The sequence below is a fragment of the Triturus cristatus genome, chromosome 5_1, assembly GCF_964204655.1.
Source record: "Triturus cristatus chromosome 5_1, aTriCri1.1, whole genome shotgun sequence".
Taxonomy (NCBI): domain Eukaryota; kingdom Metazoa; phylum Chordata; class Amphibia; order Caudata; family Salamandridae; genus Triturus; species Triturus cristatus.
Genome location: NC_140587.1, coordinates 88,815,099 through 88,843,092, shown reverse-complemented (window position 1 = coordinate 88,843,092; position 27,994 = coordinate 88,815,099). Strand labels below are relative to the sequence as shown.

At 43.0% G+C, this 27,994-nt stretch overlaps 1 protein-coding gene across 4 annotated transcripts in view; it reads right to left on the bottom strand.

The window, feature by feature from the left end:
- The window catches only part of LOC146830284 (fucolectin-5-like), a 188,618-nt gene that overhangs the window by 77,236 nt on the left and 83,388 nt on the right, over window positions 1–27,994 (bottom strand). For all 4 annotated transcript variants that reach the window (XM_085604471.1, XM_085604473.1, XM_085604472.1 and 1 more), the window contains exon 3: window positions 1,825–2,107. In XM_085604471.1, coding sequence (XP_085460597.1) covers window positions 1,825–2,107 — 283 coding nt within the window. The remainder of the gene's footprint in view (window positions 1–1,824; window positions 2,108–27,994) is intronic.

Below are 27,994 nucleotides of genomic sequence, written 5' to 3'. Positions count from 1 at the left end.
ATGACTTGATGGTTGAGAGTGGGGTTATTTGTGAAAGCTCATTTGTATATTGATTTTAAGTTTGAATTGTAGGTCTTTGTTCAAAGAACAGTTGCTGAGAAAGAAACCAAAAGATTTTGTATCTATGTAAAGGCGTTTACTGTCTATGTGTTGTTATAAAATGTCTTGTATCTGTAGAATCATTATAAACAAAGAAGTCAAAAGCAGTGTACTTATGCAATGGTAACTGTCGCTTATCTGTGGAACTGTAATATATATTTGTATATAATGATCAGATATGAACGAAGAATAGTAGCAAATTAGTATATATATATATATATATATATAAAAAAGTTGACATTGTTCTTAAAATTATATAAATAAAATATATTTTTGAATTATTTTGGTGTATGACACTGGTACTGGAGATTTGTCTTGCATATGAGCCGTAGGAGGCCATATTTGAAAGAAATATAGGTCAGACAAGAGTTCTTCTTTATAGTTTCTTTTCTTCCCCTCACTATTAGACCTGTAATTAACATAGGGGGTACCTTTTTCAGGTTTGTGAATGAAAGACGCAACCCACACAATGCTACACTTAGAGAAGTTAGAACAGCTTTCATTCACTATAGCTGAAAGACCTTCACCTGCGTAATTATTGCACAGTGTTATCTCTTTAACTATTTTAACCTTTCGTATCAAGGTTTACAATGGTAGATATGAGCCCCTCAGAGGCAGCTCCATTCATGAATTATGGTCACTTATTGGTCAACAATAAGGATGTTTACCTTAAAAGAGACAAATGCTACTCTTCTGTTGGTCATTCAGTTGTTTACAAACATGTTAAGATGCACAGCATACGTAATTGCTCAATGCCAAATTTATCCTGTTATTTAAAAGGAATACCTGTTCCCACAATTCTTCTGCTTATTACGGTCTTTCAAATGGAAGTTAAGTAATGCTTAGTGATGGGAGTGGAACTTTCCTACATATTGTCAGTTCCACCACGTGACTTGCCACAACATCCTATTTCCCCCAAGCATGGAATTGTAGCTAGCGCATTGTGACCTTGCATTCCAACTTTGAAGGCACATTTCAACAAGTTAAGCAGGCTAAAAGCACTATTGTTTCAAAAAGAGGTAGCTCATGAATCCTTCAAATTGCAGGTGGCTACAACTTTGGCTAGAACTTCCAGTGAAATACAGTCATTGTTTATAAAGTTTTAAGCTTTGGCCTCGTCAGTTCCTTCTAGACTATTTTTGGAGTAATACTGGCTTCTATTCATTCTATTTTACCATTGTATTCAGAGGATTTCCGCTGCTGTTATTCCTCATTTGTGGCATTCTTCTCCTATTTCTGCTTCCCCGCAATGGATGTTCCTTTTGCAAGTCCTCTGGAACTACAACCCCTCCAACAATATTGTGAGCACATGCGTCAGATTGATTTTTGCGATATTTTTATCACAAGAGCTGGGTTTCAATTAGTCCTGAACATTTCGGCCTGCCTGGTTTACCTGCACACAACCTGGTTTCCATTGCCTCTGGTGCCCCTTTGAATGGGCACTGGATATTTGCCTGGCTTCACAGACACCCCCTGCTACTGATATTGAACTGCTAATGAGTCCCTTGGCGAGCCATTTCCAGGACTGTCCCCTAGGTTTGTGGCTTCTCCATAATGAAAGCTTTGAGCCACTCAAATTCGAGGAAATATGTTACTGTTCGGGCACTTTATTTCCCATTCATCTGCATACGAGTGCAAATTTGGTTCAAGTGCCCCCCACGCTACACCAAAATGACTATTACTGTAAACAGAACAAATGTATTAAAATACATAGCGGTGACTCACATCGGGCCGACCGTTCCACGAAAGTCCTCAACCATAACAATGGCCCTGTGTAGTTGCGTCTGGCAGCAGTCCATCCGGTTGTATAATACGATAGCGCCGATTTCATGTTGATGCTTCAGTTCCACTTTCCACCATGGATTCTTCTCAAGCCCAGTGCGGGTGCAAGGGGCTTTGCTAGGGTCCTGTTGACGGTTTCCATCATTGGCATTTCCAGCGTCATATCTTGGAAAATCTGAATAGGTAGAGCTTTGGCTGGCTGTCCCGGCCTGTGCTAGATTCCTTCCTGGAAGAATCAAAGGCATCAATGTCTGTAAGAAGGAACTGCGCATGCCCCAAGACCCTCATGCAAGTTCTAGGCACATTTCATGAAATATTCATATCAAACAAGCATTTGTAATTTGATAGGTCTCGCGTTTGTTAAAGTTGGTGCTGTTGGCATTGAAAAGAACAATGTTTTGACATTTGTTTTTTATTTGCAGTGGACTTAGTATATAAAATCAAATAAAAGCATGCAGCCATTATAGTTATAGCATGCCGTGCTGCCAGAACATTTAAATGAAAAGATGCAAGCATAGCAGTGCCATTGCAGGAAAGCATGCTGTGTCTGCAGGAGGAGAAAACATTAAGGTAATAGCGCCTACAGATCTAAAAAGACGTACTGTGTATCAACCGAAGTAAAAGGGCCAGTCCTCATGGGAGGATACAAATGAAGACAAGGCGGTTCTAAGGAGAGACTAACAAGCCTATTAACGAATCAGAAGCTAGGATTTACGAAGGACAATAACACAAGCCAATGACAAATATGGGAGGAGAGTGGGCGGGGCTTCTATTCTATTCTTCAATACAGCATGGCTCACAGAGCAGTGCATGCGCTGCCCAGGCTCGACCTAAAGACTTTTTATGAAGGCCCAGCAAGCATTAACTGAATCTGAAAGATGAAATGCTTTTACATGCCTAAAAAATACACTTTTTTCCAATTTTGAAGGGATTATAAAAAAAAGTTATAATTGTTTACTGCAGGGAGCACATGCCAAATGGGTCAATGGCTCGGCTCAGCCAGATCACTTGCTCGGCTGTTCTCCCTGCTCACTTCTTGACTCGCACACCTCCATTCTCAGATATGAGGGGGGACTCATTTTACAAGAGCAGCAGTGTTTTGTATTCTTTGCAGTTCAGTTAGGTGGAATTCTGGGAAGTCTCCTTGTAAGCCACCACCCTTTTTCCTCGAGAAAATAATCTGGGCTCCTACAACTACCTTATTTTTATTTTTTATTTTACAGAGTTTTATATAGCGCAAACTTGACACGAAGGTAATGGGTACCAGAGCCCTCTGCATAGCACCAGTTGCGTTACATAAGGACACATTCATTTTTTTTGTTAGGCACGGGGAGATTATGTGATTTACCCAGAATCACAGGATGTTCAGCGTCATTTTCCGAGACTCAAACCCAGTTTCCCAAATTCGAGGTTGACTGCCCTAGCCGTTTAGGCCAACTCCTCTCCCTTTTTGAAACTCTTTGGATAGGAAGCGTGGAAACGTGCACAGTAGACAGGTACTTGGACAGTTCTTCATGAGACAATCAATTTGTGTCCACTTTGAAGATTAACCCCAGCTCAGATGCCACCTGTAAACCTCAAGGGGACACACGGGAGGGGACACGTGGAGTAAGAAGGTGAGAAACGGTTGAAGGCTGCTAGCAGCCATCCACAAAAATCTGAGTAGGATAACTCAGCATTTCAACATTAATATTAAGAAGGAGGTGGCCTCAACAAGGAATGAGCACTTCCGAAAAAGGAGAAGTAAAGAAAGGCTTTAAAACCACATCTGAGGCTGAAACAAGTAATGACTGGAGCCAGGTCCGAATCAGGTGGAAAGAGTCCGTCAGTGAACGCCGGGCACATATTTCAGCCACAAGAGCGGAGGATTGGTAAAAAAAAAAACAGGACGTAAAAGCAACGATGAGGAACCGGGTGCTGGCATACAATTAAGCTTCTGTGCCAAGTAATGACTATGGGCACATTCTGAAAGTCTGCGCACATAAGTGGCGTTTCAGTACAAGAGATTTTACAGCATGACTTGGAGTTAAAAGCACCTCTCTACTACTCATACTACCCCCTCGGTTCAGGCACGGTCGAGGGGTCTGAAGGTCAATCGATACCCTGGAGAGGAGCATCCAGTCCTTCAGTCTGTCTCTGCTTGGCTTCCACAGAAGGGCTACTTCACCCTAGGGGGGTGAGGCTTCTACCAGAGGCTCTTGACTGAGGATGGCCAGGACAGAGGAGAGGGACCAGAGAGAGAAAGTCCACAGGCAAAACAAAATGAAGGGGCCCTCCAGAGATTTACAGAAACTCCACACTTCCCCAGCTGGGTGCAAGTGGAAGAGAAAGGTGAACACTGCCTGAGCAGCTCACAATACACAGGAACTGGCCCACCTGCAGCTGGGCTCCCAGGGAGAGAAGGCACACAGAGGCTTGCCGAGTGAGAGTATGTAATATGTGGAAGTGAACTTCTTATGTTAGTAGGAGCATTAGGGTTAATTAATGTATGTTGCTTTAAGGAATGTGGAATATAGAATTCTTGTTAGGTCATGAGAGAATGTTAGGCTTTGATTAGTATAACAGACTGGGGCGCTGTATGAAGACGGTCGTGGGTCTTGTCGTGAATAAACCTCAACTTTCTTGAAAAGAATAACTGTCTCAACTTTATTGGATTAGCGCATACTACAATTTATGGCGACGATCTAAGACAGAGACCCACCGACAGTAGAAATTTGAAATTTGTCAAGAGTGCTGAAAGCCTGCTGGGAGTTCGCACATATGTTTTGGGAGCTGCGTGTCCTATTTGAGACAGTGACCATTACGTGGTATTGATCGTGAAAGTTGCAAGTGAATTGGATTCCTGCTTGATTCATAAGACAGGAAAAGGAACAAACCTCTCTAGGTTACGGATTCATCGGGAAACGAAAGAATACACTATTGGATTTGTGGTTTCTGTATTATTTGGTCGGACGGCGTCGACAGCGTAAAGACTTGGTGTTAGTCTTAACTTACAGTTGGCCCCGTGGTGTTGCTGCATGAGGTAGAAGGCCCCTCCAACGGCTCATCAGCGAAGGGAGCAGCATTCTTCAAACGGAGCGGAGAGTTCCAGGCAGCAACACGATAATCATCAGCTTCTGAGCGCGATGAATGACGCAAGCTATCACGCGATCTTGCTCATGGCACAGCGTGATTAGTCATCACGTTAGTTGACGCTGCGTGCCTCCATTTTGAATCTGTTGTTGCTGGTTTCCTAGCAACGAGTTAAGCAAGCAAGATACGGAGATCGTACACGGAAAGTGACCGTGTTTTCATCATTTTTCAACGCGTCTGCAACCTAGTGCTTAGTAAGCATATTGGTGATAGAGACAACATTATTTAGTCAAGAAACACTAAAGTATGGCTAATAATAGTAATTCTAATGTTTTGCAACCACCTTCTTTTTTGGAACTGCCTGGAAAACCCATTAAACCGTGGCATAAATGGCTAAGAATCTTTGAGAATTATCTGGAAGCCATTGATGGTTTAAAATATTCACCAGCTCGGAAGAAAGCCATTTTATTTAATCTTTTGGGTAATGCTGGACAAGAAGTGTACGATAATTTACCGGTGTTTCCGGCACCTGCACGAGATGATTCTTGGGATGTTTACAAGGAAGCACTGGCACGTATGGGAAGGCAGTATGTTGATGAACCTTCTGTAATGGTGGAAAGACACACATTTTTTAAACGCAAACAATCTGCGGAGGAATCAATCGAGGATTATTTGGCTGTTTTGCGTGTATTAGCATCTAAATGTGTTTTTGGGAATTATCTAGACACTGCCTTACGTGATCAATTAGTTTTTAACTGCTTTAACAAAAAGATTCAAGAACGTATCTTGACGTGTAAGAACCCATCTTTAGATGAGGTCATGGATATAGCAAGAAGCATAGAACGTTCTGTGGTTTCATCTAAAATTTTATCGGAGGCTAACATTAGTGGGTCTTCTGACATCGCTAAAGTTTCAGCAGTGGAGGTCACACCTGTTAGTAATGAGGCTAACATAAATTTAGTTACACATAAAGGTAATGTGAGAAGGAATGTTGACAAGAGAGTGAGTGGAGCATGCTACAGATGTGGGTCGAGATTCCATTTAGGGAATTTTCAGAATTGCCCAGCTCAGTGCAAGAGATGCAACAATTGCAAGAAAATTGGGCACTTTTATAACGTGTGTCATGCGAGTAAAACTAGAGTCAAGGTTAGTCAACTTGACGTTGAGAATGACATACTGGCTGAAGCTATTAACAATGTATCGGTGTCATCACTAGAAATTAGTGCATTAGGTGAATGTGAGAAAAGATGTAAGGGTCCTATATGTGACGTTAAAATTGGAGTAATTGACCTAAATGTGATGGCGGATTCTGGATCTCCAATTACAATTTTAGCAGAGAACACATTTCACAAATTTTGGTCTGAGAAATTACTTAAATCCACAACTATTAATCCCAAGGCTTTTGGGGAGTATGACATAATCATGAGAGGATACTTTGAGGATAGTGTTTTGTTCAAAGGGAGGAACATTTTTACTAAAATTTATGTAGCTGTTAATGGACGGGATATTCTAGGTTGGCAGGACCAAGCAAAGTTTGGCATTATCTTACGGCCAGGTCATGAGGAGCCAGTCACTTTAGGTGAGATGCCCATTTTAGCGATTCAGGAGACAAACATTTGTGACAATTTCACTAGGATGCTACAAAATAAATTCCCTCAAGTGTTTTCTAGCAAGATAGGAGTCATTAAAAATTTTGAACATGAAATTGTACTCAAAAGTAATGCGGTGCCAGTGATACAAAAAGTAAGACCTGTTCCTTTGTCAGCCAGAGATGACCTTAAGAATTTATTGAATGATATGTGTGATCAAGGCATTATTAAACGTGTGGAATCGTCAGAATGGGTTTCTGCGGCAGTTGTCGCACGAAAAGGTAACGGAGATATACGCCTGTGTGCTGATCTAAGAGTTCTTAATAGAAATATCCTTGTGGATTGTCATCCCCTTCCACGTATTCATGAAATGCTTGCCAGATTAGGAGGTAGTAAATATTTTTCTACAATTGATTTACGCTCAGCATACCATCAGATTCCATTGGCTAAAAATTCACAACATTTGACTACGTTTGTGACACCTTTTGGCGTATATATGTACAGGCGTATGCCGTTCGGTTTAGCATCTGCTGCCAGCGTTTTTCAACGATTAATGGATCAAGTGTTTGGAGATCTTGGGGGTGTACAGACTTTCCAAGATGATATTCTAGTTCACACGGAAAGCCTAGATGAACACATTGTACTTTTAGAAGAGGTCTTAGGTAAATTGGGTGCTTGTGGTATGACAGTAAATTTTGAAAAATGCACATTTTTAACACAACAGGTTAATTATTTAGGACACAACATTTCAGCTGATGGTATCAGACCCAAAGAATCATTGTTAAAAGGTATACATGAAGCGGCAGTTCCAGGTGACAAAGATGCTCTTAGGGCGTTTTTAGGGTTGAGTGAGTACTATGCACGTTTCGTGCAAGGTTATGCAGTAGTTGTGCAGCCTTTAAGAAATCTCTTAAAAAAAAATGAGAAATTCATATGGTCCAAGGAGTGTCAGGAGGCATTTGTAGCTATTAAAAAATTAATCACTACTGCTTCTGCTATTAAGCCATTCATGCATGGAGCAAAGTGCATAATTACAGTTGATGCTAGTGGCAGGGGTTTGGGGGCAGTACTCAGTCAAGTGGTTAATGGTCAAGAATGTACCATTGCATTTGCCTCACGTACCTTGAATGTGGCTGAGAAAAACTATAGTACGATCGAAAGGGAAGCATTAGCGTGCTCGTGGGCCTCTGAAAAATTTAAAATGTACATTTGGGGGAGCAAATTTGAATTGCATACGGATCATAAACCCTTAATATACATGTTGGGAGATAGTTGTTCGAATAAAGCTTCATCTAGACTAATTAGATTGTTGGCTAGGTTACAAGAGTTCAATTTTGACATAAAATACATTCCTGGTGGGAAAAATGTAAGAGCGGACTGTTTATCACGGTTGCCTATTGACGGTGAGGAGGTGGTGGATAAAAAATGGGAAGGATTGGAGTATGTGTTTACTATTGGAGATATAAATGAACAATTTCGGATTTCTGAGAAAGAATGGGTTGAGCAATGTGACAAAGATGAGTGTATGACTCAAGTGAAGAAATTCTTAATTGAGGGTTGGCCCAATGAAAGATCTATGTCAATGGAGTTGAGATGTTTTCATCAGGTTGCTTCAGAAATGTCGATTGCTAACGGTATCTTGGTTAGACAAGATTTGTTTGTCCCTCCCAGTGCTTTACGTCCAAAGATTATTGCTTTGGCACATGAAGGACATTTGGGTATTTCGGCAACATCTAAGAAAATTAAGCAGATCTATTGGTGGCCTGGTATTGATGGGCAGGTTAGAAGATTTGTGGATTTTTGCACGGAATGCTTGTGTTCAGACAAGCATTGGAAAACCTCTACGGTTCCTTTGTGTTCGGTTACTTGGCCCAACAATGCTTGGGAAAAAATTGGGTTAGATTTTTCTGGCCCTATTAACTTGGTTGGTTATGATGAAAAGTTTTTAATTGTGGCTATTGATTATTTTTCGAAATGGTTGTACTTTTCGTTTGTTAAGTCCACTGATTCTGCGTCTGTCATAACATTTTTGAAACATCTGTTTTACATAGAGGGAAGAGTTAAGGAGATCGTAACGGATAATGGATCCCATTTTATTTCTGAGATGTTCACGAATTTTTGGGATAAAATTGATGTAAAACATATTAGGGTACCTTTATATAGTCCCTCTTCCAATGGTTTAGTTGAAAGGGCAAATAGGTTAATTAAGGAAGGTGTTCAAACGGCAATTGCTAATAACCTTGATGTCAGAGATTATTTACAGTTCAAGGTGTGGAATTATAATATTACACCACAGAGTACAACAGATGTTGCTCCTTTCATTTTGTTGAGAGGAAGGAAACCTATTTCTGCCATTAGTCCAAATTGGTTATTGGATAAAGTGGAACGTCATCAAAAAGTAGACTTACAAAGTCTCAGAGAACATGTCCGTGTTAAACAGGATTGTTATAAAAAGAACTATGATTCCAGAATGCATGTTAAGGAAGGAACGTTGTGTGTGGGAGATTGGGTCCTTATCAAAAAACCGCATAGGGTCAGTAAGGGGCAGTCAAAATTCTCTGAACCTGTAAAAGTTATTAGGATAAACAGAACAGCAGTTCTATTGCAAGATAGAGGGTGGTGGAGTTGCAATGCTTTAGTCAAAATTACTCCTAAGCAAGCTGGCATCATTTGTGAAAGGGGAAGGCACATGGTAGCAAGGTAAGACAGGATTGGTTTGATTTAGATGCTCATACATGTGTGGGCCGCAGTAGGGATTTGCATGACAATTTGAATCAAGGAGATGGTATGGGGAGCAGTGACAATACAGTTGTTCCTTCTATGCCATCTAGTTTCCAGTCTACAGGTGGTGGAGATGCTTCAGTCAGGAGTAGTTCTAGAATTAGATCTGCTCCTATTCATTCAAGGGACTTTGTATATTATTAGTGATTTATGAACATGTATATTTTCTATGTTTGCTTGTTCTTTATTAATGTTAGAGTCAATGCATTTTGTGTGCAAGTGTATTGTATATTTGTATATAGATGTTTTTCTGTGTTATTGCTTTAATGTCTTATTTGATTTATGGAAAGGGGGATGTGTAATATGTGGAAGTGAACTTCTTATGTTAGTAGGAGCATTAGGGTTAATTAATGTATGTTGCTTTAAGGAATGTGGAATATAGAATTCTTGTTAGGTCATGAGAGAATGTTAGGCTTTGATTAGTATAACAGACTGGGGCGCTGTATGAAGACGGTCGTGGGTCTTGTCGTGAATAAACCTCAACTTTCTTCAAAAGTATAACTGTCTCAACTTTATTGGATTAGCGCATACTACAGAGTAGCATGTACTTCAAGGTTTCCATCCCTTCAACTCACTGCATGGTACTTCAGAAGTCCTTACACACTACAGCCTTGACTCAAATTATTTTAACAGACAAGTGTCGGGTACTTCCTGGCATGCAAGGGCACTTGCCACAGTTGTATAAACTCCTTGGTTTCAAAGCAGATCGTGGGAAATCTGGTTATTGTGAGAGCATGGAAAAGATACCATTTGGGTTGAATTAGTGTAACCAGAAGACAGTTTCAACACTCAATGTTCACAAAAAAAAAAATGCTGGCTTACTTAAGTCTTGGCCCACTAGCCCATTCACTGAAGTTTACTATTTTAGATGCATGTGTAAGAACAAAACCCGGTGCAAGAGAGCCAATGGCTGAAGTGAGCTGAGTGGGCTGAACCAACATGAAGATGACAGCTGAACAGACCAATGGACCAGGAGGATGACAAAGTCCCTCCGTGCATGTATGCATTTGTATTTTATGTTTTATTAATGCATGAGGCCGATAATAAAGTTATAACTGCTATGCCTGACTGAAGGCGGCAAGCAACCCATCTAATAGACGCATGAGTAAACAGTGTAAACCGCGCTTATGGTGTTCCATGTCACATTTGCTTTTATGAAACCTCCAAAAAGACTGTCAACCACAAACTGAGGCAGGAAATGGTAAAGGGAAGCGCGACGAGACCTAACCTCCAACATAAGAGTGCTTGTTGAAGCAAATGGACACCTAAGTTTGCAGCGCTACGTTTCGGCAGGGGACCAGGCTTGAAACCGTGATGGGGGCAGACAGAAAGCAGCTAGAGGTGAACGCCGTCACCATCAGCCACAGAAAAGCAACAAGCATTGGTATAGCCAATAGGTCTCGCCTTTGGGACCTTATAAGTTTTTAGCCATGCAACAGTTGATGTTGTTGCACCAAGGATATTGTGCTGCATAACTAAATACTTATAAGGTCCCAGAAACAAGACCTATTGGCTATGCCAATGCTTGTTGCTCCTGCTGTGTACTCTTGTGTCTTTGTTCTAGCTGTGCGTGGATGTGGTTTTTGCTCCCGCTGCGCACACTTGTGTCTTGATCTAGCTTTGCTACCTTCAGCTTCTCCTAACATTCTACAGCGTGTGTTCACAGATCACTTTTATTTCCCTTTTTAAAAGGATTCCCTCGTTTTATTTTCTCAATTGCTCACTCAGTACTGTTTTGGTGCAAGCATTTCCGCAACCCTCCTTTGCTCTATTATGTTCTGCACTGTTTAGAAGTGACGATGAAAGAAATGAAGCTACACGAATGGTGCACGGCGCAAACGCCCAATGTCTTTCGAAAACACATAGTAGAAATTCACCTCTCAAGCGAAATCCGATCGAAGAAGCATCCTTTACTCAAAGGAAGCATTCTGATTGGCTAGCCGCTTCCCTGATGCAGGCTCTGCTGAGACGTGTCACTAGGGCGTGCTAGTCTGATTACATCAACGTCCCTGCACGTCACCAGAATCACCATACACTCACTGCAATCGATCAAAAAGTTGATGACGAGACAGGTCTTCTCTAATAAATAAACAATGGTGCTCTATGTAAAAATAACTTCAAACACAAAATTATTCATTTTCTTCTAGGGGTGGGCGGAATTTGCGAAATTCACTTTCGCAAATTATCGCGAAAATGTAAAAAATCTCTGCAAACACGCGGAAAAATCGCGAAGATGCGGAAGTTTTTTTCCCGCCCGTTCGCGGTATGTTCTGCGTGGTCGCGGCTCGCCAACTTACCCATGCGGTTGCTCGCGGGCGCGGCCATCTTGTTTTCACTTGTCTCGCGGTGCATGATCGCGAGAAGAAAGACGTGATCGCGCGACGAATTATGTTACTGCGGGCGCGAACTGTTGCAAAACAGCGCAAATGGCTGCCAACAATCCAACATCTCGTGGAGAACGCAAACGGATCTGGAAAACTTGTCGGCGAACGCGGGGATTCAGGTAAGGCGAACGCGCGCACGCAAGAATGTATTATTTTACAGCGCGAGCAAGCAAATATGTCCGGTAAAATGCGGATTGCGGAAAGTTTGACATTTTCGCGCTCTCCGCGGAACGCGAAAATGTCAAATTATCGCAATTTCCGCAAGCGGAACGGATTTTTAGCCCAGGCCTATTTTCTTCACTTTGAGGTCATATATGAGTAACACATTTTAGTGAAAATTACAGGTTGGTTTATGGTAAGGGGCAATTGTGCCCATTAGCAGTTGCCAAAAGAGCAAAGAAACAGTGCTAGAAAGGTTATGTATAAATGCATTATTATTGATTTAATGCACACGATTAGCTTTAACTGTCGGTGTACCAAAAGCAACATAGCAAAAATAGTCAAATAAAACTGACACAGAATCCTACACAAATAAAAGCATTCTTCTTCAAATCATCCCCCCACCCAGCCCTGCAATCTGTTAGTAATTTGCAAGCCCATGGTCTCCTCCTGTGGCAGAATGCTGCACAGTTAAAAATATACACATTTCTCAAAATGTGAAGCGAGGATACTTGGGGGGGGGGGGGGGTGCGGTGATCGGAAACTTGAACATCAAATGCCTACCCTTTCAGTTGCGGCGACCGACTCTGACAATTTATGATTTAAAAGGTTGCGAGTGTTTACATATATGTATATATGTTCCTAATGGGTATTGTCTGGGAATGAGGTCATGAAATTAGCTGCATCTCAGACATCTGGTTCAACTCAGCAGAATGAAGAACTGTGAAAGCTGAAAAAAACACAAGCAGCCCCCGCTGCCCTGCAATCCCCCTGCCTCCCCTCAATCCTAGGGGTGTCGCCAGACTGCAGAAACGTCCTGCCTCTCATATGAATAGGGGAACCCTGCGTTAATAGGAATGGAAACACTAAAAATTAATTGGGATAGCGTAATCTTACCTATTACGATGGAATAATCAATTATTGACAAAATCAATTGCACATATCCGGAACCAAGTTCGCGGTATACTGAAAAGACAAAATGAAGAATCCACTACATTTTAAAGGGCTTATTGAATGGGAACTCCATAGAATTTGCCGTGTTGGCCAAAATCCGGATAAATTTGAGGGGAAAACTGGTACTTGCCTCCATTGACATGTTTGTTCTCAACTTCAAATGCTTAGTTGAAACTCAGATGGAGTGATGTGGGGTCAATCGTATTGTATGGATGAAATCCAGCGGGTCATTAAATGTGCAAACATGAGTCGATTTCTACCTAAAGAAAGACGGGATGCCTGATTAATGCAACACGTATTTTTGTTAAAAGAACAACATGTAAGTGGTGTTTGAAAGCTTTTCAGCTCGTACCTCTTTATGCGGGTGACACCCGGCTAAGGTGGGGCACCTTCTTATTACTGCCACACCACCCCCTGGTGGTCCGCGAGCTAGAATTTACTAAGACGGGGGTGATATTGACTCAAACACGGTCCCCCCTTCCGCTGATAGCCAAACTCCCCCTACCCCTCATGTTACCCTAACAGGCAATTTCGCCCCAAAGCATAATCTGCCTCCCGAAAGTGGTGGGGCCGCTGCACCGAAGCAAAGAAAGGGTGTCATTTTTTAAAACCGAGCATTAAAGAAATAGTATATTAAAAAAAAAAATTAAAAAAAGACACGCGACTCCAAGCCGTGGCCAGGAAAATACTCATTATCTTCTCCCAGCATTTTCCCGGCTGCTGCTTGTGCTGTCTCTGCCTCCCACAGTCAATTGGAAAAAAACAGCACTGATTTGTCACACATGCGTACGATGTAAGGCATCGCGCGCATGTGAAACAAAGAGTGCAATTTGGGCCACTAAGAAGAAAACAAACAAGCACTGAAAATGCAACAGGACTCGTATTTACGCAAGCCCTGTTGCATTTGAAACAGAAGTGCAGGCATTAAAGAAGGCACCAATGGGAGGGGGTGGGGAGGTGGTTCTGGTGAAAAAAATTACGGACTGCGGGAGTGAAGGGCTAGAGGCAGGGGAACAAAATGGTTTTTACAGTAAAGGGGCTGATAGCCTCGGAAGAATAATAATGACGACATGGCCGTCAGGAGGAGGGACTAAGAAGCTAAAAACCAATCAGAATGCTCAATTTATAATGGAAGCCAATGAAACTTATAGATGGAAAGTGGGCGGAGCTTCCCCCAGCTATAGTGTATACTGCATGCCCCACAAAGCGATGGCAGCGCTTTCGCGCTGCATCACTAGGCGAGACCTAAAAATGCCACAGTCAAGATGCACTCTGCATCATATAAGAATGAGCACATGAAAGTAAAGCACCGCATGAAGAATAGGCAGAAGTCTGTCCATGAGGGCCCTGCGTCCACTTCAGGAGGGATGCGGCTCGGAGCTTCGGACAAAGGGTCGGGCCGGAGAGGTATTAAAAAAAAAAAAGATGCTCTGAAGCTGCACCAGGCTTCGGATCCGAGGCAGAGTCCTGGAAGAACTGCCTGCAGGCCCGGGGCTGTCGGTGACCTGGGCCACCAATGCAACACAGTAACCAAGCAGGTGCCCACAGCACCACAAACCTAAAACAAGCTCTACATGGACAAGCCATCTGGACTTGGCAGGCATGAGGGAGGGGAGAAGGCACGCACAACGGAAGGGAGGGCTGGGTTGTAAAGAAGGCACTAAAGCACACCGTGCCTCCAGTAAGAGAACCTGGGTAAAGAAAATAGTGCTCACAGTCTAAATAACAAGTACCGTGTAACAACCAAGGTAAAGGGGGCAGTCGCCATGGAGGTGACAAATGAAGAGGAGGCAGTACTAAGGAGGGACTAACAAGCCTATTTTCGAACTAGAATCCCGCATTTAGGACAGACACAAGCCAGTGACAAATATAGGTGGAGAGTGGGCGGGGCTTCTGTTCGCTACTCCACCACAAGAAGTCTCGCAGAGCAGTGCATGCGCGCTGGATCTAAGCTCTACCTAAAAAAGGACCATTAGGACTAAACAACCATGAAATCATGAGATTGGGACCGTAGAAGAAGGAAATAGAGGGATCTGGGAAACATGCTTTCTTGGAAACTCATGAAGTGCCACAACCATATACCTCAAATGTTCTTCCTGTAAAAAGTCAGCTAAAGCTCAACCATACATTTCAAGCAAAGCCAAAACTTGGGAACTAGATCACAGTCAAAAGTGTTGTAGAGCAATGGCTTCCAGGACATGGCAGGCCATGGCTGCAGTCCTGCCAAATACCATGCATCTGGCATTAGACTAACACATTTCAGTGTGTTACTCCTCATTACCGCACTGAAATGCATTGTCACGCATATCAGTGTCTCAGCACTGAAAGCAAACGACTCACACCACCGTCGCTATCAGAACCAGTGCCCTACACCTTCCTGTAGGTGGTGCTGGGTATAATGCAAGCCGGGTGAAATTGTATTTACGGTCGCACAATGCTGCTCATGTGTCCAGCATTTTGCGTTGTGATTGTCACACAAAATGGGTTAAAATCCTTTTATGGCAACAATGCAAGTGAAGGACCCGCTTCTCAATGCAAGGTTTGACCTTCCTGCTGGCACTGAGCGGAGGCGATGAGTAGAGACACGGAGGAGCGGCGCAACAGACAGATGTTTCGAGTGCCGGGACATGCAGCACACTACTGGAGCAGGTAGTGTGTGGCGGTGACTTGGGGAACCAGAGGAGCAAGAATGTAGCGTAATCCACCAGGAACCAAGTAAGGGGGAATAATGCACTCACCTGGTGTTGTGAACCCACAAGGGAGGCCCCAGACGATAGTTACTGCCTGGGAGTGTTCTAGCCTGGCCGGAGTGGTGGGCCCCCTGATGACTGCTCGTGTGTTGATACCGGGTCTGCGGCTGGTAACACACTCCGGAGGGGAGAGAGGCATCAAAAGCTCAATGCCTGACCCTAAGATGGCGGCTGCGGTCGAAGGCGGTGCCATCAAAGTATAACGCTGAAACCACCCAAGGAACTAACCTTAATCCAACCGGACGCACACCCGAGGAGGTATTTGCTGCATTTTTTTTTACTTTATTAGGGGCTCTGCGGCTGTTCGTTTAAAGCGTGTTGCCTGTCCTTAAGATGGCGACTGTACAAGCAACACTGAGCTCCCCCTTCCAGCCTGGCGATTTGGTGCTTTGTCAGTGTGGCGCTAGCCAAGTGGGAAGACGCAATGCCATTAGACCCTTTTACAGGGAGTGCCTTTATCTACCAGCTTGACTCCCTTAAATGGCCCCCATACCTATGCCCTTGTCCAAAGCACTCCTACTCCCCTTGTTGGGGATGGATCCAGCATCTTTGCCCTGGAGCCTCAGAGACCCCTCTGAGAGAGTCCACAGTGACAAGGGTGTCACACATAGTGGAGGACTGGGACTGATCCCCTTACCACTGGGAGCTGTCTCCTACCCTGCCGGACATCGGACACTGTGTGGGTTTCCTAACCCCTCCCTGGCCTCTTCCCTCCTTCATTCCTCAGAGTGTGCCTGTGACCAAAGCACTCCTTTCCACTTGTTGGGGAGGGATCCAGCATTTTATGCCCTGGAGTCTCAGAGACCCCGCTGAGAGAGTCCACCCTGGAAATGGGAATCGCGCATAACTGAGGACTGAGAATGATCCCTGTCCCACCAAGTCAGACATCAGACACAGTTACTTCCCCGTCTCCATGCTGTGTCCCCTACCCCCTTCACCTCCACTTCCCTCCTTCATTCTTTGGCTAGCTCCCCTTTTCCCCTCTCTCTCCAGAATTCCTATCCCCCTGCCTGCTTTATCTATCCTTATGCTTATGCTCCACTTAATTCTCCCTCCCCTCACCCTTTTACATTACCCCTTACCCCTCTACATGGCATTAACCTAAAAATGTAACTTGTAACTGTTGTACCTTCTGTAACAATGTATCATTTGTAACCTATGTAACTCTCCTCATGTAAAGCGCTTTGATACCTCCGGGTCTAGCCAGCGCTATATAAAACTCAAGTAAATAAATAAATAAATACATACATTCAAATAAATAAATAAATAATGACTGTTCACATCATGCACAATTCTGCATTTTTTTTGCATGCAAATTGGACACACATTTTGTGCTACAAATTAGTGCAAAATTCTGGCTCACATTTGGAATTATGACATGGAATTTTGCATTACTTTTTGGCGATTTGATGTAATTTCAGCAAAGGAAAATTTCCAAATTTCAAGCGGCCAGATTATAATGGAAGTATTTCCTTTAATATTGTTGCGTCTGCCGTGACAAGTCAAACGCAGAGGCAGTATCCCCGAGTATCAAATGTACATTAACAAACAGGACACTGTTGTAGCTCTCATTCTCTCACCACCATATAGAAACCAGCAGTAGTGCAATAAATGTGTACACCCATAATCTTTCATGACATACCACTCACATTACTACTGCTAACATTAACGCAGAAGCACAGCTTTGATTATTGCAGGGAATGGAAAAGGCAGGAAGTGTAGAGCAGGGATTCTTAACCTGTAGACCAAGGACCTCTGGGGTTTCATGAGCCCCACCTTGGGGGTCTGCGATTGTTACAAAATGAAATAATATTAAAATTAATACATTAATATTTATAAACTGCATACAAATAATGAGGCAACATTTTAGATGGGAAAACTTTTTCTATATTTGATAGTGAATTAAACACAATATTTCACTATTTGGGCATTGATTTTGTATATACTTGTTTTTGTATATTTGATTTTTATTATGAAGTTCAAATCACAGCAATTGCTTTTTCCAGGGGTCCCCCGCTTCCAATAATGACTCAGTGAGGGTCCCCAGATTCCAGTAATGCTTCACTGGGGGTCCACAGAAGTCGAAACGTTAAGAACCACTGGTGTAGAGCATACCGTACAGTATTATATTACCATTAATAAAGTGAAGGAGTGACACAAAAAGAGAAAATATAAATGGAGCGTCAGGCATTGTACAATAACCTTTCAAATTGTTTGAATGAAGATTGGTTTAATTTACTTAGCTTTAAATGTTCCTTATTCAGACTGAATGATGCAGTGTAGGCATTCCAGCAGGCCCTGCTCCAAACATGATTTAAAGATATGAGGCGTAAATATTCTTTGGCCCACATAATACATATTTTTGCTTTTCACCGCTGAATTGTCAATTATCTGGAAACTCCCGCCTGAAAGACTTCCAAAAATCAGCAGCTGTCACTTTTTCAGAAATTGTGGGTACTACAGAGCTGCCTTCAGCAACAGGTGTAAAATCAGTTACTACTCAAGGGATATAACATTGAAAAAATCATTATAAAGTTCACTTTTTTCCCTAAAACACAAACATGAATAAACTATTTTAAATGTCACATCTATTGATTATTTTTCTAAAACAAAGTCGTTTTAAGGCATTGGTAAAGGGTTCTCTTGCCCAGGGCCCCAGCCTTACAGGGGGACCCCCGATAGAGTCATCCCTGTTCTGAAGAGACTCTTGCCCTGATGACCTTGAATATTTCTTAAATAGATTGTTTTCCTTTATTTTATATTTAATGTTGGTGATGTGTAAGAGTCTAGTACAGACATTTTTCAAAGTAATGTGTTTATGTTTCATGCAACATCCATACAAAAGGTTTCTCTAGATCAAAACAGGACCTCACATGTGAGAAATATGAGGGTGTCACAGAGATTATTTGCGGTAATATTAGGAGCTGCTGCTGTGTTACAATATTAAAAACACACAACACAATCCCTGAATATTAGATAGATTATATAATATTATGCTGGATTTGGACCAATATGCCTGGGCACTGTCAGTGACCTGGCCAAAGAGGGCATGAAAGAGCAGACATTGGATCAAAAATTCAAAGCTGTTTTGAACAGGAGTTCCCAAAATAAGTTTGGCACAGGGCCCCCAAAGTCCTTATGATAGATGATGTGGTGGGAGTACATCAATCTAACTTTAAAATTATAGTTGCAGGGGATTTTAAGGCTGCATTTGAACCCTCTTTCCTACTGAGCACTTTGCTTGAGGAAGAGGATGAGCTATGGGGTATTCCTAATCTGGTTGCTGGCGACCATGGCCAAGGTCTATCAAATGTCTCCTTGCAGATTGCTTCTTTAATCACAGGTAGGAGCCTGAGGGCTTGTAATTGGAGAACTGCATCTGACTTAGGAAGAGAGGCCACTTTTAAAAGGGGTGCCTATACCAGTATCATCGATTATAATGTTGTTGACGTAAGAGTGTGGGCGTTAGTGGAAGATATGATTATTGAACAAAGGGCCGACAGCGATCATAATTCTTTATTATTAAAAATGAGGGACACAGATCTGGATAGGAATTTCTCAAGTAACATCTCTAAAAACACAGAGCTGCATGTAACTAATAACCACAGAAGAGTTACTGGGCCCAAAGTCCACGTTGATCAGGACTTATACACTAGAATATATACGCTTTTTGTATTGTTTTTAACTGACCTGTGCAGTAGTGTTGGAAGTACACAACCCCCTGAAATAACGCATATTGCATTGGGGCACCACAAGTTTTTTGAAGTTTTACAAACTGTTTTTACCAAAAATAGTTCTGGTAGAAGGCCTGCCAGCATAGGGGAGAATAAGTGGTTCAAAAACGAATGCAAGAGAGCCAAGAAGGTTCTGCAACTAGCAGTTAGAGAGCGCTCTAGAGCCAAAGTAAGCTTGGCTCGCAACAGTTATACAGTAGCGCTCAGTAAAGCAAAGCGAGACTTTGCTGACAAAAATTGGCAAGATCTGGTCCTAGCTGCTCAATATAGAGATAGTCGCCACTTTTGGCATATCGTCTCAAAGGGGAGTTTGGAGAATGTTTCCACTCTTAGTTATCATATTCAGCTGGAGACTTGGGTGGACCAGTTTTCAAAACTATATTCCAGAACAGAGGAACAGGGCAGTTTAAATACGCACAGGGCCGAACAAAACCCAGTAATTATTGCCCCTGTGGTGAATTGTACAAATCAGCACCTATGATATGGGCCCCGTACCTAAATCTCTTGTCTAATTGCATAGTTGCTGGTGGGGATATTCCAGAAACCTGGAGCGGAGCCGAGAGATAATTACCATCTACAAAAAGGGCAATGCCGCTATCCCTTCCAATTATAGACCCATCAGCCTGATAGACAATCTACGAAAGATTTTTGCTAGGCAAGTTTTAAATAAACTTCAAGGCTGGATGGATGATCATGTGATGTTGTCCACATACCAGGCGTTACAAAATAAGCACGTGACCAAGCTTTCAGATTCACTTTATTAACATGGAAATATGTGCTACTCAGGAAACAGAAGCTCTATGTAGCATTCGTGGATCTGCGAGCTGCGTTTGATCTAGTTCCGCGTGACTTGTTATGGAAGACTATGCTCCACCTAGGTGCCCCAGCGGATTTGGTAACAGTGATAGCCAGACTCCACATGGATAATTACGCCCAGGTCGAATGGGGGAAAAATGGCGAACTAACAGAGAAGATACCGATAGAGCAAGGGGTATGTTCTCGACCCCACGTTGTTTTCTCTGTTCATTAATGATGTGGCGAGTCGTTTAATGGGCTGTAGGAATGATGCACCCTCCTTGAACAGTGAGAAAGTCCCTATCCTGCTTTTTGCAGATGACTCCCTATTAATATCTAAAACACCTATGGGTCTGCAAATCTTATTGGATAGATTTTTAGAATTTTGTAGGGACAGGAGATTGGAACTTAACACCTCCAAGACAAAATATATGGTGTCTGGGAAAGTATGAGGAGGTCTACGGGAGATCAAGATTACATATGAACCCCTTGAATGGGTAAAAAACTTTGATTACCTAGGCATAGGTCTGAATGAGACACTCAATTGAGAATACCAGTTAAGTAAGAGCTACCTAACCCTATGTCAAAGATCTAAATCTATACTAAGATTCCACAAACAATCTTACACCCAACCCCTATCCCCAGCATTGGAAATCTATCGTGCAAAAGCCCAAAGCGGAGGCCTGTACGGAGCCGAGATCTGGGGCTATACTAATGTTAATAAGTTAAAGATTTGCAAAAACATCTTTGTTAGGTCCCTCATTTCAGGACCTATCAAAACTCCTCTAATTCCCCTTTTTTGCGATCTTGGGTTGAAGAGAATAGTTGATTTGGCTGCCCTGAAACCCTTAATCTACTGGTTGCGTCTATGGATAACCCCCCAATTTATTAATTATCAAAACTCTTTACAGAAGGTTATGATGATTAATGGTGCAAAAAAACGACCGTGGTTTAAACATATCACAGATTGGTGCAAGTCAATGAATATGTTGGATCTGTGGGAACAGCCAGATAGGGCTACAAGAGGTGATTTACTAAGATTAAAAGTCAGGTACTGGGAGGTGGTGGGAGATCACTATATTAATAATTTAACTAGGGGTCAGTTATCATCGAAATCTTTAGCTATAAAATCATGCTCACAATTCGAAACCTTCCACAACCAAATCTCTCACCCTCTTGCATAAAGTTTATACGTTAGATTCAGATACGGCAATCTGCTCCTAAAATTTCCTGGAAAGGAGGCGGTCGGTTTATTACTAGATTTCTGTCCTACCTGTACTGAAGTTAAAGAAACTGAAGAACATGTTTTGTTTTTTTGTCCCAGATATCAACAGATACGTAGAAGGTGGATAAGACCAATTTGCTTCAACTTAGGAGCAAGGCAGCATGAGATTGCATATAGAATTCTAAAAGCGGACGTTTCTGGGCAGATAGATTTCGCTGTTAACCGCTTTTTATTTACCTTCTGGATAATCCGACAGAAGCTTTTATCATAGCTTGCACTGCAATATTAACTGTCTTATGTTGTACATGTATCCTATGTATTGCGTAATGCTTCCTCCCTTCTAATGAATTTGTAAGCAGTATGGCTCCCAGTAGGAAGCCTGTACTACTTGTTGTTTTTTTATGTATTCTGTTGTATGTTTGCCTGACCATTCTTATAGCCCTCCTTTTACTTGTGATTTGGAAATGTACTAGTTTTCATATTTTTAGACTGTAAATAGACAAATGTTTTTACTTTTTGTACACTTTGATGATTTTTTAACAAATAACCAAATAAAGTTATTTGATGATGATGATGACAAGAATTAAAATTATTCTTTACAGTATAGTTAAAATAAACCTCAGGGGGCACAGATAGGGAGGTTCAAAGAGTTTATTTTCAAACTAAAAAGGTGGAGAAAAAGCCAGAAGCAATGTATGTGGCACAAAACTGTCAGTCTCTCTCTCAGTCAGTCTCGCTCTCCCTAAGTCAGTCAGTCTCTCTCAGTCAGTCAGTCAGTCTCTCTCTGTCAGTCAGTCAGTCTCACTCTCTCTGTCAGTCAGTCTGTCTCTCTCTCTCTCTCTCTGCCAGTCTCTCTTGGGCTGTCAGTCAGTCTCTCTCTCTGTCAATCTCTCTCACTGTCAGTCTCTCTCTCTGTCAGTCTCTCTTGCTCTGTCAGTCTCTCTTGCTCTGTCGGTCAGCCTCTCTCTCTCAGTCAGACTCTCTCTCTGTCAGTCAGTCAGTCTCTCTGTGAGAAGTTGGCCTGGTATATGCTGTTCACTAGTTAAAGTGAACACCTTGCACCAGTACAATTTGACTCTTATGGTAGTAGGTTTAAGACAACCTTTTAAAGAAAGCTATCCTAGTGGTAGCTGTGGAGAGCAGCCTTCAGGCTAAGTCTTTAGAGGAATGTAAAGCAGCTTGTTTTACCTTATAATCTCTTGAATTACTAAATGAAAGGACACCACACAGGTATATATATCAAATATATATGTATTTATTACTAACAACTCTCTGCTAATCTCTTTATGAGATTAGAAGTCAAGAACATATGCACAAATCAACATTTCACAATAAGTTAAGCACAAATATGTCTGGGGCCCTAGGGGCGTACCAGACAATATACTAAAAAAGAGACTTAGACATAATGACTTGCAAGGGGACAAGGCTTAGGGCCTTCAGAAGCGCTGGGGCCTCACTAATCTACCCAAGGCAGGTAAGTAAAGGACCTACGGGAGACGCATGCAGTGTGAGAACAATGCCGCGGATCCCAATTGTCTTCAATGGAGCAAGTCGCGATTGGAAATTTAGAGTTTAAGGATACTTCGGGAGAGTCTACAAGCAAGTCACTTATAGGGTAAGTAGTTCTAGAGCCAACACCCACAGGAGCACAATAGTGCTGGAGTTACCTCACCCAGGGAAGCCGGGTGCATAGGTGTCCTTTGGTGTCGGGTCGCGGCGTCGTTTTCAATGGGAGCCAAAGAAGACTTGCTGCTTGTGAAAACAGGAGAAGTGTCCGGTGGAATCCAAGGCTGGATTCAGAAGAAGGAAGACCTGAAAGCAGAGGGGACAGTGTTCAAAGTCACTTGGCAGTGACCCGGGGCAAGGAAGATGGATGCCCACAGTCGTCGGGTGATTTCAGGTGATCCACAGGTGTCTTGACTCTTCAGCCACGAGGTCCAGGAGGCGTCAACGACAACCAGGAGCTGGATTCAGCGTATCCCACATAGTCTGCAGCTTACTGTGGTGTTGATGACCAGATTGGAGTTAAAAAACCTTGGTAACAGCAAGTCTCGTGGAAAGGATAAAAAGTCAGCTGTGCAGACCAGCCAGGTCTGAGGGACTCACCCAGCAAGGGTAAGTCAGGGCAGGTTGGAGCAACCAGGGGAACCCTTTGGAACTGTAGTACAGCCTTCTGGGGACCCACAAGCCAACCGGCAAGGGATCGCGAAGACGCTTCGGGAGGATTCACTCAACATGGGACCACGGTCACTCGGGACGGTGTAGGCCTCTGATCTTTGGTGGGAATCCTGCTGGAGGCTTGGACCACACGTGGTCCAATGCACAAGTTCGTAGAACATCATGAAGGGGTTGCCCTTGAAAATAGTGCATAGTACCCAGGGATTTCGGTTCCTCATCACTCGTGGGGTCCACTTGTCTCAGCGTCGCTGGGGACTCACGATGGCCTTGGAGAAGTCATGAAATCCTGTTCCTGGGCTGCAGGGACTTCGGACTCCGGCGGGAGTTGGAAAGTTTGCGACCTTGATTGCAAGATTGGGTGCCTGCTAAGCAGGGGAGTCAATCCTTGACTCCAAGGGAGATTATTCCGTCTTCCAGAGGTAATGGAACGTCAAAGTTCCACGATTCTTCTTCAGAGCGTCGTCCAGGGATCTAGTTTGCAATGGCAAGGGTTCCCTAATTTTTACTATAAGGAAGGGAGGGACTAGCTCTATGACCCCACCTATGGGATGGTCAGGGGAGTGGGTGGCTACACCCACTTCCCTTTGTCCAGTTTCACGCCAGAGCAGGGGCAGGTAGCCCCAGAGCCAGTTTGAACTGGTGTATGCACAGAGGAGCCTACTGCTCCCCCAGTGCAGGACTTCAAGCACTGTAGGAGTGCACCCACCCAGCCCCAATACACTAAACCCTGTCTGGGAGGTGGTCACACCTCCCAGTGACAGGATGCCTATTGTTGGGCCTCCTCCACTGCAAGTTTTAGTCATCAGAAGGAGGACAGCCCAGTGTCTGTGACTGGTGTCATCCATTCTGTGATGCCAGGGCTCTTCAGGATTCTACTGTGTTTCCACAGTAGGTACATGTCTATCCCTCTAGAAGGGTGGGATCATACTCCCACACCAGTTACTGATGTGGAGGTATGATTCCAAAGCGTTTGACACCAAACACGACATGTTTAGATGCAGCCATTCCAAAGTTAGCATTAACCGCGAGGTTATAATGCACTTAAGAGTATATGGTTTGACTGCATTCACAAACAGCCCCAGAGAATAGACTCTGAGAGCTGCAGAGGGGCTCTGCTCAGGCAGAGGCACCCCTTCACATGGAAACCAAGCACTCTGCCCTCAGGATTGATAGGGCCTGCGTTAGGGGTGACTGATAGATTTAAATGTGTGTGCAGGGAGAGATATAGTGAACGTATATCTCAGTGAGGAGTGCTAACACTACCTCACCCAGGCTGCAGTAACAGGCCTGTGGTGTCAGATTTTGTCTGCTTCCCAGGGGTGGCATAATACATGCTTCAGCCCCTGGTAGGCCTGTGAAGTACCTATGCCCATGGTACCTAAAGTACCATATACTAGGGACTCATAAGGCACCACAGTATCCAATCACTAGTGCACCTAATATGCACACCATGTCGTTTAAGGGAGTAAGCAGATAGGCTGGGGCCCTGAATAGCAGGATCCCAGCCAGACTAGTCAAAAACCATCAAAACACCAGAAAAAAAGTGGGGGCAACCATGTAGTCAGATTCCACCTTCCTACACACTCTCTCTCTCTCTCTCTCTCTCTCTCTCTCTCTCTCTCTCCGTCAGTCTCTCTTGCTCTTTCAGTAAGTCTCTCAGTCAGCCTCTCTCTCTTTGTTAGTCTCTCTCTCACTCTCTCTCTCTCTCTCTCTCTGTCAGTCTCTCTCTCTGTAAGTCAGTCTCTCTCCCTGTCACTCTCTCTGTCTCTCTCTCTCTTGGTCTGTCTATTTCTCTCAGTCAGTCTCTTTCTCTTGGTCAGTCAATCTCTCTCCGTCAGTCAGTCTCTTAGTCAGCCAGTCAGTGAGTCTCTCTCTCTCTCAGTCAGTCAGTCTCTCAGCAAGTCAGTCAGTCTGTCTCTCTCTCTGTCAGTCTCCCTCTCTGTCAGTCTCTCTCTCAGTCAGTCAGTCTCTCTCTCAGTCAGTCAGTCTCTCAGTCAGTTGGTCTCCTAGTCAGTCAGTATCTCAATCAGTCAGTCTCTCTCTCTATTCTCTTTCCACTGTCTAGCTCTCTCCACTCTCTCTCTCTCCACTTTCTCTCTCCCTGTCTCTCTCTGGGAGCCATGGGTACATTACCTGCAAGGTCCATGGCCCCCCAAGGAAGGCCTGCCGGGCCACTGGCGGCCCGTTGGCCGTACTATGAGTACCACAGGTTATAGATGATTTGGGCACTGCCTCTAGTGTTGGATTTTGTTTTGGAAACAAATTCCTCAATGGAAAAATAATCCACATTTTTATACATAACCTAGAGGACAGGCCACAACATGAAACAATGGCTCTACCAGTTGGGGAGCCTGGGTTTTTGTGGATTTTAGAAGGACGTGTATTCCTGGTAGCACAGACATTTTACCTTCAAGAATTGAAATTCCTTGTAGCTAAAACAGCCTCCCAGTTGTGCTTGTTTTTGAGAATCTCAAACTTTCTTTTGAGGTTCAATAAGAAAGTCCCCCTTGCAGTAGGTTGTGGTGTCACATTTTCTTATGCTGTCATTATTATAGTTGTTACTATCTAAGATCACCATATCACCCACTTTATCTGGCTGGTTGATGGTACGGTCTGTGTTAGTTTTAATATTATTGAGAGTTAATTTTATTCCTTGTTTATGTTATGTGGAATGTACAGGTTTTTTACCTTCAAGATTTTGAAAGTCCTTCTGAAAAAGTTTTTGAAATGTTTTAGAATTCTTCATATATATGAAGGTGGAATGAAATGTAACAGTGGATGCAAGCTTGCAGTGTCTAACTTCACTAGAAATATGCTACTACCAAAGGAAAATTGTATTTGAGTTTTACATAAAAACCTTGATAATTCAATTTTGTGTTGAAAAAAGTTTGAGTGTTCTGTAATAAAAGAAACCCATTGTTTGGCAGTGATTTATTTTAGCCCTGTTAAGGTGTGGTAGCTAAGATTAAAAATGGAGTGAGTATTCGTAGATTTAGGGTTAAATGTTACCACTGGTTATACTATTTCTCCTGGCAACAAATAACTCAAGGATTAGGATTTCTTCCCTACCCCCGCCCATGTCTCTTGGCCTTTCGCAAGTCCATAAGAGGTGTTAGTAATATACTGGGTTGTCGTTTATTGAAAGTGCTACTTTTAAGCAGTTCCTCACCCTTTTGCACATGGGACATTACTGTGACTTATACCCTCGCTTGTCTTCACCAATTAAAGATCGTAGGTGCATCTGGGCCATTGCTGACCATTGATGTGAGTAGGACTTTGGCTGCTCAGTTCATTTGTGGTTCTAGGTTTCATTGTAGGAGACACAGGCTCAGACTACCTGGTATTTTATTTTACAAAACACACTCAAAAGTACTGGCATCAACCTTTGGATTACCTATAATGACGTTAGGCTTCATGCTTTTTTATTAATTGGTGGAAGTCTGCTTATTTCCCTAGCACATTATTTGATGTTTGCAGTCTAACCAGTCTCCCTCTAAAAGTGTCACATTGCAATGCAGATTGGGTAATAGAGTCAGGAAGTATTTTAACATAATGTGATGTGGATGCTAACCTTAATGGGACCTTTGTAAATGCTGGCTGAAGTTTAATATGCCCATAGTGGAAAGACTAGCTCTAACTAGAAGGATTTTCATTCCAAGAACGTCTTTATTAAATAGAGAAACCCTGTGATGGACCTGACCTTTCTATTCTGAATATTGATCTCTCTTTTGGTTCTTCTTGTCTGCAAAGGAAAAGCATCCAGGGTAGGATTGTTCACATTGGAGCTTTTCCTAAGAGTCTGATTTGATAGGCACTATTGTCCTAAGCATTAACTTTAACAGCATACCTCCTGTATGTGTGGTCTGCTCGAACCCGGCTAGAGCAGTTGACCTCGAAGCTGGAGAATCCGGTTTGAGTCTATGCAGGGTCGCTCATCATCCTGTGATCCTGGCCAAATAACTTAATCTCCCTGTGCCTAACAAAATGAATGTGTCAGTCTGTTACGCAACTGGTGCTCATGTAAAGTGCTCCGATAGCTTCAGGTTGAGTTCGGGCTATATAAAAATCCTAAAAAAAGATAGATTTGGTCACTAATTTAATCAAAGGATTCATTACACTGGCATCATTCTTGAACACTCCAGTTCTCCCCTTGGGTGGGTTCTAGGCTTTTTCTCATTGTATATTTGCATACAGCAAAAACCAAAGGAAATGATGGACGGAGTGTTGAACATTGCAAGCACTCACCCCCAGTCAACTGATCTGGGTTTAATCCATCACCGTTCTTTAGCCCACTCTGCCACCCCAGTTCAGACATGGCCATATGCACATCAGTCTGACCCTGTGCCTCATGGGAACAGTTCAGCCCGAACTGCCAAGCCATGTCTTCCCTGGACCGGAAACAAGCTTCCTAGGACCGGTTTCTGGCATTTCAGCCGTATTCAGCCAGGCTTACTTGAACCAGTGGCAAAGTGAGCAAGGAACTCACGTCTGA